The following is a 13749-nucleotide window of genomic DNA, read 5'->3' as shown; positions in this document are numbered from 1 at the left end:
GACATTTTGCGACGGCATCAAAGGCTTATTAGAAAGTTTTGTAGTAAAGACGCAGCGTGCTGTGACATCACCATATTTTGTAATGCAGTTGTAGTCGGATGGTTTTGCCTCGTTTTGAACGTTGCTTGTTTTCTTCAGTTGATTTATGGGACATATCTGCGTGCTCGCCTATTCTTCATCTCGTTCGCCCGCAAAACAACATCCTCTAGCCGACTTGTCCAGCCAGCCATGGACCCCCGCCGTCGTCACAACCAGCGCCCGCCACCGCCGTCGTCCTCACTGCCTCCCAACCCGGCTACCTACAATGCTCCCCCGAACTCATATGGAGGATCATATCCTGATACACGGCAGTACCAGGGCCATAACGGCGCGCATAGTACCCCACAGGGATACAGAAGTGCTCCTCCCCCACAACCGCCATACGGTGCCTTTTCTGGCGAACAAAGAGCCTTTCCACCCAGCAACATGCCAAACTATCCTCCCAGTGGCCCGCCAGACCCCCGCATGAGACCTTCTCAAGATCCCAGATCTAGATTATCGGGCCCTCAAGGGAGTTACAATACTCCAACCCCACCTTCCGGGCACACCCCTCCCTCTTTACCCAATTATGGCACCCCGCCTATCTCTGCGCCCACAATACCTTTACCGTCGCAACAGAGCCACCAACAATTTTATACGCCTCCGAGCGGCCCTACACCTTCACTTCCTGGTGCCATGCCTGCAGGCGTTATTTCGGAACCAGCAAATGGATTTGTGGACAAGGATGTGCCACAAGGTAGAAGAAGACCGTTATTTTGTGTGGTTTGTGCGAGCAATAACGTGAGCATTGTTTTTCTCGTTTGTCCTCCCTGACCAACAATCACAGAATCGATCCATGGAAGCGCACTATGTCCTGAAGTGAGTAATTATGCCCATTGATCTCTACGATGCGCAGTTATTTATATATCGCAGCAAAAACTCCTTCCGAGTCGTCTCCGCCGGAACAGGCTCTGCTGTCCGTTTGCCGGGTCCGGCCATCGACAAGCCCAACGTCTATCGCTTTGGTACCCCGTACGATGACATCTACAGAGACCTCGAGTCTCAGGACCCTCAGTTATACACTCGTAATGGTATCCTGCCCATGTTGGATAGGAACAGAAAAGTCAAAAAAGCGCCTGAAAAGTGGCAGGAGCTGAAGAGTGTATTGGCGGATGTTGTCATTACATGTGAAGAAAGGTGTTACGACGCTGTTTGCGATGGTATGGCTGTAATAAAAGTTTTAGCACAACATTACTGACTACGCTTTAGATCTCCTGACAAGAAGTGGAGAGTATAACCGCCCAATCCACATCATCAACATTGAAATCAAAGATAACCCCGAAGAAGCTCATATTGCCGGCCAATCCATACTGGAGCTCGCCAGAGCCGTAGGTTTGCTATCTCTCCATATCAGTGGAAGTCTGAGTCTGATTTTGCTGCAGATTGAAGCTTCAGACGACCTTGATTCTGATATTGATGCTATCCTCAACGCTCACGGTGACAAGCACCCTCACACGCTTTTGCATACCGTAGGATTCTATTAGATATAATACTATTAAAGGAATGCAAAAGGGTTAGGATGCATATAAGGGATGAATACTTATATACTAACACACTATTGCACCGTCGTAACCTGAACCATGAATAACCGGAAGATTAGTCGTGTTGAGCGACATTATAATATCAATGGGAGGAGGAAGCAGCCTGGAAAGCTGAAGATGTGAGGGGAGAAGGGGAATTAAATGGCGAGCGCATGAGTCTCAATACTTTCATTAGGCGTCTTATTTTCCTTCTCGTCCCTGCTACCGTCGCCGACCTCGACGTCGGAAGCAGTGTCTTTAAGACCCATCCTGTGAAGAACATTAGCTATTGACCCCACCATGGCGCACAAATTACCCACTTGGAGGTATCAAACCCGTTCGCCTCAAGGTATTCCCTGAACGCAATGTCTTCATCATGCATAGCATCAGGTTGGATGTTGGGAATGAAGATCAAGGTGATCAAGGCTGAGACGAGTGCCAAAGCAGAACCAAGATAGAAAACACCAGTGTCTTCAGCGTATTGTCCATGTTTACCAAAACTCGCTTGGATCTGGGGGAAGGTGTAAGTACCGATGAAAGCGCCAACTTTGCCCTGTGGAGTCGTTCAGTATTACCGCTCTCACCTATGAAAGAGCACAGTATGACACTTACGACAGCAGCAGCGATACCATACAATTGTCCTCGAGCGGCTGTAGGTCCAATAGCCTTGCTCGCAAGGAGACCAAGATTGTCTTTGAAAATAAAAATAATGTCAGCATTTACACCCTCATGCTGTTCAGCATTTGACTTACTACCAGGGCCAACTTCCTGTTACAAGGAAAAGCCCAAGTCAGCGTTGTTTCCTTTTTTCTGGCAGTCTGCATCTGCTCAAGACTTACACCGAAAGACAAGAAGAATCCGTAGAGGATAGCAAAACCAGCAATGCGATGAGGCTGGGTGAGCCTGTATGGACACGTCAGACACATCAGCAGGCAACACATCATCAAGGAAAGTGCTACTTACAAGTTGTAGCAACCAGAAAGAACAAAACCGAAGATGGCCTGCATGCACAGACCGAAGATCATACAGTACTTGGGACCGAGATAGTCGACGATGAAAGCACCAAAGAGGGTACCGGGCTGCAGCAGTTGTCAGCACGCTTGAACCATAGCATGGCTTGGGAGGCACAAACAAGATAGAAGAAGTTGATCAGACAACCCCAACCGATAGAAGTATAAAGAGTACCGTTGGGGTCAGCAGCATCAGTAATTGGTGTGGCATAGAGACCGAAGGCTGAACTATCATCAGTAGCTATCAACTGCGGTATTAAATGTCCACACATACGGTAAGTGATCCAGTCATAAAGGAACCAAGTGATCGAGACCGCGGCAAGCTTGACCCAATAACGTTTGAGGATGAGCCAGTATCTAAAGGAAGTTAGTATATTCGTAAAGAATTGCAATTACCCGGCATGAATGACTCACGGGATCCTCGTGTGCTTCATAGAGTACTTTTCATACGACTCGGGTTCCTTCATTTTCAGCCGGAAATAAAATAAGAAAAGAGGAGGTACGCAACCCAAACCCAAAGTCATTCGCCAGACGGCGTTGAGATGGTTCATCCCAAAGATCCACAGCAGGACGAGGCAGACAAAGTAGGAGATCACGAAAGCCGCGTCGATCATGCTATTGGTGGCTATATTCACATTGTTCATTTGATCAGTCTGTCCCATAATCATTGTCAGGTATAAAGACTCACCAAGGACGAAAAGTCGCTGCTGGCTGGCCTTAGGGATGTCAGGATCCTCGGTGTTTTCGGCCGCTGCGACAGAGCCAGTGGGGTATTCACCACCTAATAGCACCCGATTCGTCAAAACTGTTCGAGATTCATAAAACAATGTATTGACTTACCGATACCAATTCCGACCAAAAATCGATAGGCACTGCGACACCAAACGAAGATTGGATCAGTGCGATCACAAGCAAAGGACGATTGACTTACATGAGAGCATTGATAGTTCCTTGGGCACCACCAACGCCCTTGGACGCCGCCTGCAAAGCTGAGAACACGAACACAATGCCAGTACAGAGAAGCATACCAAACTGGTCCAGTGCATTTAGCTCGATATGTCTCGGTCTACCGGCCGTAATAGCCGCAAGATGTTTCCATTGCTTACCTTTCGCCCGACCTTGTCACTAATCCAGCCGAAACTCAATTGACCAACAATAATACCGGCAAATGCAATGGCAGGAAGCAATCGTGAGTTAACAGGCCTGCTCTCAAATAAGTCAGGATAGACATAAGTTTTGATGATCGTAGTAGCCGGGCCAATGGAGGCATTGGCGTAACTTTTTGGGTATGTAAGTATAATTGTGGCTTCCCCATGAAGAACAACATACCCGTCAGAGAAAAGAGAGGCGCCCTAATGGATGTGAATTTAACATCAGTAACAATACGACCCCCAGGCGTGCGCGCACTGATGAACCTTATACTTACAGCGGCAAAGATACTAGAAATGAAACAGCAATGGTCAGCTAATATCGATCGCATGATTGCTTTTTTTTGGCTCACGCTCCCTTCTTGCTCAGGCCGAGTTTCTTCTCGATGAAGTTGCTGTCATGGGGCTCGTCCCCAGTTTTCGGCTCCAAATCCACATTTTTCTTGACCCAGGGTAGTCTCATCGCTACAACAATTATCTCTTGATCGATCCTTATCAACAAACGTCCTATTGGCTCCTTTGGGTCACAACTCACCAAGTGAAGCTCACCAACTGTATGCAAGGCAATATACTGTTCACACTTATGGCTTGTAGTGATGCTGGAGAAAAAAGAATGCAAAAAACGCTCTTTCTTTTTCCACGTCCCACTTTTGTACCCTTCGGCACCTCCCGTGATGCCCGCCACACCCACGGCAGGAAGCCGCACGGTCGTGTGCACCTTGCCGCTCTGATTGGTTGAAAGCCACTCCGCTCTGCTCCAATCAGAAATCACGAGGGATCAAGGCACAATTCTGATGTCAGACCCTGAAAGTAAATCATGTCAGAAGCACAAAAAGGGCAGAACAACCGAGTACTCCGGGATTGTGAATAAACCCTCATACGTCATACTTGCTTGATTAACGGCGAGATACGAGATATGGCCAAGATGCGATCTCTATCTTTACCTATCTATGGTCGATAGAAATGAACGTGCGACAACATATATATAAAGAATTATTTATATAAATAGCAAGTGAATGCACTAACAGAACTTCACGGCGAATTACACACATTCTTGCATCTTGCTATATGCTTTCGGAGAGCGAATATTTATCTAGTCATTCGACTTATTTCGTGGGCCATGTCGGATAACTTGATCAGCGCGCCAACACCGAAAGTTAGCGTATTAAGTTGATCGTACCACCACGTTGTTGAATCTACCATCGCCACCACCTACGCACTGATGATTACAAAAAATTCATGAGAAACAGTCGCTGGGTATGAACTGCTACTAATATTTCTTGACTGTCTATATGTAGTTTTTCACTTTGACATACCGTTGGGTGTTAGTTATTACACATATTTATTTGCCCGTTCTTAGACGGAATCAAATTTCCCTAACTTTGTATGACGATATTTGAAACCCTTTATTTTTTGACTTGTGTTGACCTTAACTCTGTAGTTTTACCATCAATGAATGGAATTACATAATCGATACGCGACGCGACTTCCAAAAACATGATGGGAATCACAACACTTCACCGCAACGAACGAAACACCTTCCGTTCAACGAATTCAAGAATTGCCTCTTCCTACTACAACACGTCATTTCCATTGTTCACTTCAAACTTGGATCACCATTTCTAGAAATTCTACTGCCCACCTTGGCAGAAATGCTCTTGAGACTTATTCTATACCTCCCAATTATCGTCATTGGGGAGATCTACAGAATAGTTCAGTAGTATTAATGATTCCCGTATGCTTATTCACGTAATGCGGTGTTGTTGTACTCTGGTGGGAGAGCCAGATGGAGGTTGTTGAGGGGCTTTTCCCTTCGTTGATTTGCTGGAAATGAAGATAAGATCCTATTAGGCCTGGCGCGTCGCGAAGATGTGCCACAGAAGCGAAGATGTCAGAATGAAATGCAAGTTATTGTTATGAGATATCTATATATGATAAGAAAGAAAAGAACCATAATGGAATCTAATAGAACGTACAAGAAAGCAGTCACCCCACAAGCGTTCTCTCCCCCAATCTCCGTGTCTCCTGCTCCCAGTAACTCGCTCATCCACCTATTGGCCAACTTAAAAGGATGATGTGACGATAGTTAGTGGGGAAGAGAAGTTATATATGCGTTGAAAGGTCGATTTGACACAGTTATTCAGAACATATAAGACACATGCGTAACTAAAAATCTAAGGCTGGTCTTAATTGTTCACATAACATTATGATACCACTTCCCACCATCACCTCTCAGCTGTCGCTTGTTGTGGGCATAGCAGAGTTAATAGTTATAATGTTCCTCCTTCATCCCGCTTTTACCTTACCTTGGCATCAAACATTACATAACAGCAGGACAGAGAGATGGGTAAAAAACGGGTTAAGTTACCCCTCCAGCAGAAGACCACGCAACTATTTTAAAATGTCCCGATATCGTTGATGTGGGTGTTGTTCACCATTTGTCCATCCAGCACGGCAATGACAATCATTACCTAATGTTGGCCCCAGAATTTGATCCCATTCTTGATACACTGCCTTCACAGCGCCTCCTCGCGAGTTCATAGTGCATGCTGTATTTCAAAATAGTATCCTTTTAAGCCCTTAGCTCAGACGTCATGCTCCTTTAAAACTTCTTTGGCATGTTGTTTAGCCTCGGGGGAGACTTTGGGATTGTGCAGGGCCCTGAGACAAATTGTCAGTTTGGTCATCAACGGCAGTGCATCTTGAAAAGCTGACGCCTTGTACCCCCCTGCAACCCTATGGTCATGCTCTGTGCTACCACCACCGGATTTGTGCTTCTTCTCATATTCCTCGATTGCTCGTCTGGCATGGGCCTTGGCCTCTTCAGAAGTCTATCGGGGAAGTCAGTTAGATCTTTTCCTGAAATATGGCAAGTGAATGTAGACTAGCCTTGGGGTTTGCAAGGGTACTGTAGAGCGTCGCGACAATCAGCCTCTTATTTCACCTTGTGAAGGAAATCTCAACTGATGAAGAGGGGTTTACTTACGCCTTGTATCCGCCGATAACATGATGCTCATGTTCCTCGCTCATTATTGCAACGTGTAAGTGGTAATAGTATCTCGTTGTTTAGTAATAATAATAATAGTCAGATGTATTTATTATTGGGAAGAATCCTACTAGGCTTTTTGGCACCATCATCTGGCCCGCTCGGCGCCTTTTATATCATATAAAAACTAGCTGACTGGACTGGGGAGGACCCTTGATGAAGAAAAATGATTCGCAAGCCTTTTGTTGTTGTGTGTTGAATGACGTAAACGTCTCTGGGTGATTCAGCAACATGCAGAATTGGATTACTGACGGTGATGCGTTCTTGAGTCATTTGATGGAGAGAAATACAGCGTTTTTTTGTATGGGAAGAAGTCGCGTCGTGCTAAGTCCTCAAGAAGCTTGGAGCTTATTAGAAGGTCGAGGGCCACTGCATGAAGTCCTGAGTACGTAGCTGCATAATACAAATGTGACCAACTACTGTTGTAGCAGTCAGCAGATCATCGCATTAGTAATCTTCTGCTGTGGCAGGAGGCGGAAAGAGCTGAGAGACGCGCCAAAGAACTTCCCTTTTTGCTCAAACAGATAGAAGCAGTTTTCTTCGATCTAGATGTATCTCTCTTTACAGATGGAATGTCGGGAGAACCAAGCGAAGAAACTCACATGACAACGAAGCGTGGTGGAATTAGGATGTCGGCATTACAAGATCTGTTTAGAATATAAAAAGTGTACAGTGACAGTAGTAGATGCGACCACCTGATATATCACGGCGCGTTTCAACACTTGCCGGGTTATTCCAGATACACCCCCAGCCCCCCCTCCCTCTTCCCATTGACGTGCTCTCGCGGTTACCGCCGGACTCCAACCGCTCCCCCATTCGCTCGCTCCTTGCGTTGCCTTTACTCTCTTGCTCCTCTTCCTCCCTTCCTTCTTCTCTTTCTTCCTTTTTTTTTCCCCAAAGAAAGGTGCATTATTATTGTGTTTGTATGATGATGACGTTTTTCATCCTTCTAAATTGTTCGTACAAAATCTTCTCATCATACAACCCGAAACGCGCTTTTCTTCACCAGCTACAATATAACCCCAGAGCTCACAGCTTCCTATCCCTCATCTCCTCCTCCCACGCGCGCTTAGCCAAAGATAGCCTGACTACCGACCCACGCGCGCGCTCCACCATCTTTGACACCCAACTTTTCGCTCTCTACCTTGCCAGCCAAGATATCAAGTTCCGCGGCCATTGTGCCCAGTGCTTGATACCGTTTCCTCTGAGCCATACCACTGATCTGTTGTTAGCCTACCCTTTCCCGACGCAAAGAAGATTGCTCACAATCGGTCAAGCACCAGTATGCCATTGGCCTGATCTATCTTGCCTTTAATTTTATCATCCAAGATCAGAGATACCACTAGACTCTCAACTTCACTTCTGTGAATGTTCAGTTTGTCCGCAAGAGAATCAAGTTCAAGACGAGTGTAAGGCTTGATGATATCGACAATGTATTGAGTGCGGAGAGAAGTCAAAAGGTCACCGACAAAGTGATCAATGAACGGGTCGTTGGTGATGGTAGCTTGATTAGCTTGAATGGGTAATCAGCTGTTGCAGGCCTCGCCGTAGACAGATAGACTCACCTTTCAATATGCTCTCCGCTTCCTGCACATCGCGCCTTTGATAAGCTGAAACAAGGTTCGTCATAGCCACGATTTGTGGGTCGTTTTTGTATCTGCCAAAATGCCAGTTAGGGGAGAACAGACTGTTTCCTGAAGAGAGACACACGGTTTGGTTTCTTGAGAGTCAAATGGATTGATGTCACTGCCCATAAGCATGGTGTTGAGCACGAGATATTTGAGGACCTGTATTCTTTGAGCAGACCCTGACTCGTCGTACTGTCTGAAAGACTCAAAGAGGTCCTCCGACGCCTTACCCCATGCCTCTACCGGTTAAGTTAAGCGAATGTAGGATATACGCAAAGTTGGCAACTTACTCTCTTGCATCCACATTTTACCACCGCACTCTTTGATAACGCCCATGATGCGAGGGTGAGGGATGGCGTTCCGCACTTGCATGGCAGCATTGTAAATGGCCTACCAGTGTTCCAGTTAACTTGTCGAGCGGAGCATCTAATGAAGCATTTACCTTGAGCTTTCGTGTCTCCTTCAAGTTGCTGTACATTTGAATCTCCATGGCATAGACCTCAAGCACTTACAGCAAATCAGCAACCGGAAAAGACATTTAGAAGAATGCTCCCTCACATAATGAACCCTTCGATTGGTCGTCAGACGAGACAGAGTTGGCAGCAGGAGCACATGTGGCGTGGAGTGATTGAAGGATCTGCCAGTTGTAACCTGTTAGCTTGACGTTAAAAAAGTGCGCAGACGGCACAGGAACACAGACCGGATGAAGACGGGTGTATTCCTTTCGGTCTAACCAGAGCTTAGCAAGCTTCAAATTACACTTGGTTGATAATCGCTGAAGCCGCCATCGTGTAAGCAGTTTTCACCACATGACAAGGCCATATATGCCTTACCTCGTTCTTCGCTTCATCACATGCTACTCTAGTAACCTCATAGAACTTCTCTAAAGTATCTAAGGGCACTTTCGGAGCTTTTGCGGCGTGCTGTCTTCTGCGTCAACCAATGGTTCTTCTGTGGCTATATTTTAACCAACACCGACCTTTCCTTCTCCACCCACGTAATCGAGAATATTATTGATCGTTTTTTCGGCATAATTCCTGGTCACATTGCTCTGTAAACCATCAGCAACTAATTCTGTGGGATTCGGGCGCAACTTCAACAAACTTTAGTATAGCCGAGAAGCTCTCGATAGGTTTCTAAAGCCTTCTCGGGTTCATGCAGCCGAAGATAGTTCATTTTTGTCATCTGCTTCAACGCTTTAAATCCCCTTGATGATATAGCCAAATCAGCTTTGACTTTCAGTGTCCGAAAAGATATGAAGGACCTACCATTCTCCCTTCTCCGGTTGGTCATCGACAATTGTTCTAAACGCCTTTAATGCACCTTGTGCGTCATCTTCTTTTAAAGCTACGCAGCAGATCAGCACAATGATTCAACACCTGGTTATATGGGCTCACCTTTTGCCTTGTAATACTGATTCTCAACATCTCCAACGGCACCTTCTTCGACATCATCGTCATCATCATCGTAATCAAAGTCGTATTCCTGCGAAAAATAACATCAGCGACAAATTAGTTAGGCAATGCCCCAATGCCTACCTCATCATCGGCAATGTCCTGTTGGTTGGATAGCTTGTGATTAGCTTGATCTTGACAGTATTTGCAGAAAAGTACGAACATCCATCATAAACTCGTCGTCAGACATCTTAAATAAGTCTTCTTTTGTTGTCGGTTTGAACACTTGAGGGGATGTTTGTAGGTTGTGTAGTGATATACCACGTCCCTCTGTGGCTTGCGAGTCAAATTGTTGGTATACTTGCTATGACAACGTTTGCGAAATGGCTCAACTGCAACTACTATTACTTTCCTGTGACTTTTGAATTCCGCTGAGATGAGACAACGGATCGCACACCGAGCCACCATGTTTCTAACACTTTTAATTAATAAATAGTCAAAAGCCTCGGTTTAGCGAAGTTTGCTGCACAACCACAAATAACATTACATAATAATATCCACTACTAGTATGTACTACAACTATTAATCTTCTTCGCTTCTTGTCGCTTCTTGTCACTTCTTGTCGCTTGTTGTTGCTGCTCGTTCGTAACTGTATCCTCTTATTGCACAACTATAAAACCCAGCAAAGCTCCGAGCCAAAATGACGAGATCACGTAAGTCTCCAAGATACATACAGAACACACCTAATTCGGCTCAGACGCCAAAAACAACACCACTCAATCTACCCTCACTCACTACGAACGATCCCTTCTTCGTAAAGACGGGGCCGCTCGACGGATTGGCGGCGACTCATTCAAGCCTCTAGACGCTTGTTATCTTTGCCTCTCGCAAGTGACAGATCCAGTAGCTTGTTCCAGAGGCCATATCTACTGCCGAGAATGCTGCTTGTCAAACCTGATCAGTCAAAAAGCAAGCATAGAAGCGCAGAAACGTGAGATGGAACGATGGGAGGAGAGGGAAAGAACTGAAAGGGAGGAGGCTAAAGCGAAGGCAAGAGAGCGGGTTGTTCAAGATTTTGAAAAGGGAATGGCCCTCGGGAGTACAGGTGGGAGAGGGATCGTGAGGAATGAAGAAGCAGAGAAGAAGGGAGAGAATGGTGTGGGGAGCAAGTTCAAGCTTGACGAGAGCATAGTCGAGAAAGTTGCGAGAGAAGCAGAAGAGAAGGCTATGAAGGTACTAGAGGAGGAACAAACCGAGGCTAGAAAGGCAAAGCTTGCCGCGTTTTGGTTGCCAAGTTTGACGCCAGAAGCAAAAATGGGACCGATGAAAGACATTAAACTACAAACTCTTTGCCACGTTGGTGCTCAACCTCATCCCATATCGTATGTCGTCTACATAATCCATTTCATGTTGATCCATTCTGACGTTTGATTAGCCGCAAAACTCTTCTCCCCGTCATTTTAACTTATCCACCCAATTCCAAAGTTAAACCTATTTGCCCTTCATGTTCCAAAGAACTCTCCAATGCGAATACCTCATTCCTTCTTTCATCCCGCTCTCCCTTGGCTTCCACTGACATCGGTGGTGAGGATGGACGAAAAAAGAAGAAGCAGAAAAAGGACAGAGAAGATCCACTCGTATGTGGACATGTGATATGTCAGACCTGTACAGATACCATCGTCAAGCCACAAGGAAGATGTTCAGTTTGTGAAGCCAAAGTTGAGGAGGAAGGAAGGATACCGCTCGGCAAGGAAGGCACTGGATTTGCGGCAGCAGGGGGTGCAGAAGTGAGAAAGTCGGTCACTGCTTTTAGAGTGTAAGAATGGATGTTGTATGCATATCTACATGCCACAATCATGATATGACAGATCCTCCGGGTCATAAAACATATCAATTTGTCCTTAAGCCTCTCCCAATCATTATACCACCCATCAATAACACGGCAGTGAACATGTAAAACACCCTCCCTTCTCCTTCCCTCCCGGACTCCGGACTCCGTGGGTCGGGTGGGGAAGATAGGAGGTCTCGCAGAGGTAGGAAGAAAAGAGCCACGAAGAAGTTGGTCACCCAATTGGTGGAGACAGCCAAGCTAGAAAGGGCCGCCACGGCCTAATGATTTAATCAGCTGCTGCGATTCTGCGACAAAGCAGACAGCAGCACTCACAGGAGGAGGCACTAGCTCGGAAATCAGTAAGAAGGGAACTGGTCCTAAGCCAATGGAGAACGAGGCAACGAAAGCTATAATAGAGATGGCACTCATTATTTGATGGTGGCCATTAAGGCCAATGGCGAGAAGTATGCTGGTAGCTGCCATGCCGATGATGGAGGCGAGAATGAGAACCTTACGTCCTAGGTACTATCTTGCGTTTAGTTCATGGTTCCCTTTTTGTCACTATCTACTGCACTTACGTCCATCAATAACATGGCAGGCACCGTCATGATTGCGTTTACGATTGTAATCCCGATACCTACAAGTCCTACCGACGTAGGTAGAAGTGGTCTTAAAACAGGAGTCGAGTAAAACATAACGGCGTTAACCCCAGAAAGCTGCTGGAGAGCCATTATAGCTGCACACAAAAGGGATGGTCCTCGGAGAGAGGGATTGGAAAGGATCTGACGCAAATTGAGTTGGACTGTTTGTTGTGAAGACGGAAGAAGAGGAGATGCTGCTATAAGTTGATTAAAGGTACATGTCAGATACAAATGCAAATGAATTGGGCTTACCCTCATCATGTAATTGAGGACGTGACTCAGATTCTGGATCGAAGGCTGAAGACTGGGTAGGTCTGCTATGCTCTTCGCTAGACACTGAGATCGTTTGAGAAGCGAGGATTTGAAGCACCGATATAAAGCCTGAGATGGAAACAACGTATCGCCAGCTACCAGGAACATCTCCTTTCTGCTTAAATGGTTCAGCCTGCGCGATGTATGGTAATAACATCGCAATCCCTTACCTCACCCGTTAGTAGCAATCCTGCGGCCTGAGCGGAACAGATGCCCAAAACGATAGCCATTTGGTTCATTGTCCCGATTTGCCCGGACCTGTGGACTAGTTCTTTCGACGATTTGGCAATAATCGAAAGATAAGGAGGAACAAGGGAAATGGCGAGACCTGAGGACACACCAGTAACGAACCGTCCTGCAGCCAGAATGATCCAATGCGGAGCTAAAGTCATTGCGGTGGCGCCGAAGAGATTGATCCATCCTGTCAAAGATATACCTCCTTTCAATCCATACTTGGACACGATCCAAGGATTTGATAGACTGCCTAAAAGACCGCCAACTGTAAATATGGCGGTTGTGAAAGCGTATAGTGATTCTGAAAGGTACAGGCATTGGGGAATGAGTGAGGAGCTGGATGGCGAGGTACACGTTAAAGAGAGGGCCGGGAAATTGAGTTCGGAAAGATGAAATCCATCTAGAATGGAACGAACCATGTCAGTTTTTCAACAGAGTTGTCAATAGAAGGTATGCAGCTAACAATACCAGGAAGAGCTTGTTGCCGTTGTTCTAAGGTCAGCGTCTGCACAGATCCGAGAGCCGGCGCAACTGGTGAGCAAACTCACATACAGGCCCAGAGGATGGGCAAGTAAGGAGAGTTGCTGGGCATACTTGCTTGCTGTTATGTATATCGTTGTCTTGACCCTACCCTTATATGATCATTCTTACAGCAAGGCAGTAGCAGTGTTTCATACATGTATTATTACTGACTTCGCACAGGCATCGTCGCCTGTCGCTATTATTATCATTTATGTTGGCTTTTACTGTACGCTGACTGCCGGCATCTGGGGGTGTCCCGATCTCTGCCACGAGCTGAATTCCCGTATATTCCCGCGCTTTTGGTCGTCACAGCCGTTGTTCTCTCTCGTGAATGTTCCCATTGACCATCATCTCTCTTTCTATCAACTAAATCTCCATATTCGCA

The 13749-nt window shown here is 46.1% G+C and overlaps 5 protein-coding genes across 5 annotated transcripts; 2 read left to right on the top strand and 3 right to left on the bottom strand.

The window, feature by feature from the left end:
• Nucleotides 1-228: 228 nt before the first annotated feature.
• CNBD4490 (hypothetical protein) lies at nt 229-1562 on the top strand (the record flags this gene model as incomplete). Its single annotated transcript, XM_770627.1, has 5 exons — nt 229-819; nt 866-897; nt 952-1238; nt 1288-1406; nt 1461-1562. The coding sequence occupies 5 exons, from the start codon at nt 229-231 to the stop codon at nt 1560-1562; spliced, it is 1131 nt and encodes a 376-aa protein (XP_775720.1).
• Nucleotides 1563-1756: 194 nt separating this feature from the next.
• CNBD4480 (hypothetical protein) lies at nt 1757-4219 on the bottom strand (the record flags this gene model as incomplete). The annotated part of the gene is made up of 16 exons (XM_770626.1): nt 1757-1868; nt 1919-2151; nt 2211-2290; nt 2351-2366; nt 2438-2501; nt 2562-2677; nt 2731-2831; nt 2883-2965; nt 3023-3233; nt 3297-3389; nt 3449-3480; nt 3540-3640; nt 3715-3886; nt 3938-3960; nt 4035-4047; nt 4110-4219. The coding sequence occupies 16 exons, from the start codon at nt 4217-4219 to the stop codon at nt 1757-1759; spliced, it is 1560 nt and encodes a 519-aa protein (XP_775719.1).
• A 3652-nt stretch (nt 4220-7871) lies between these two features.
• Nucleotides 7872-10074, bottom strand: CNBD4470 (hypothetical protein; the record flags this gene model as incomplete). Its single annotated transcript, XM_770625.1, has 15 exons — nt 7872-8019; nt 8069-8315; nt 8368-8459; nt 8513-8669; nt 8721-8820; nt 8873-8937; nt 8989-9067; nt 9131-9205; nt 9264-9353; nt 9410-9481; nt 9535-9637; nt 9699-9777; nt 9828-9915; nt 9969-9986; nt 10048-10074. 15 exons carry the CDS (start codon nt 10072-10074, stop codon nt 7872-7874), a joined length of 1440 nt encoding a protein of 479 aa, XP_775718.1.
• A 450-nt stretch (nt 10075-10524) lies between these two features.
• Nucleotides 10525-11644, top strand: CNBD4460 (hypothetical protein; the record flags this gene model as incomplete). Its single annotated transcript, XM_770624.1, has 3 exons — nt 10525-10537; nt 10582-11206; nt 11260-11644. The coding sequence occupies 3 exons, from the start codon at nt 10525-10527 to the stop codon at nt 11642-11644; spliced, it is 1023 nt and encodes a 340-aa protein (XP_775717.1).
• A 70-nt stretch (nt 11645-11714) lies between these two features.
• On the bottom strand, nt 11715-13434 carry CNBD4450 (hypothetical protein; the record flags this gene model as incomplete). Its single annotated transcript, XM_770623.1, has 7 exons — nt 11715-11933; nt 11989-12180; nt 12234-12493; nt 12549-12723; nt 12779-13242; nt 13306-13319; nt 13391-13434. The coding sequence occupies 7 exons, from the start codon at nt 13432-13434 to the stop codon at nt 11715-11717; spliced, it is 1368 nt and encodes a 455-aa protein (XP_775716.1).
• Between the last annotated feature and the right edge of the window lie 315 nt (nt 13435-13749).

The sequence above is a fragment of the Cryptococcus neoformans genome, chromosome 4 (genome assembly GCF_000149385.1).
Source record: "Cryptococcus neoformans var. neoformans B-3501A chromosome 4, whole genome shotgun sequence".
Lineage (NCBI taxonomy): Eukaryota > Fungi > Basidiomycota > Tremellomycetes > Tremellales > Cryptococcaceae > Cryptococcus > Cryptococcus deneoformans.
The sequence above is the reverse complement of the archived record's forward strand: the minus strand, read 5'-3'. Positions and strand labels throughout refer to the sequence as shown.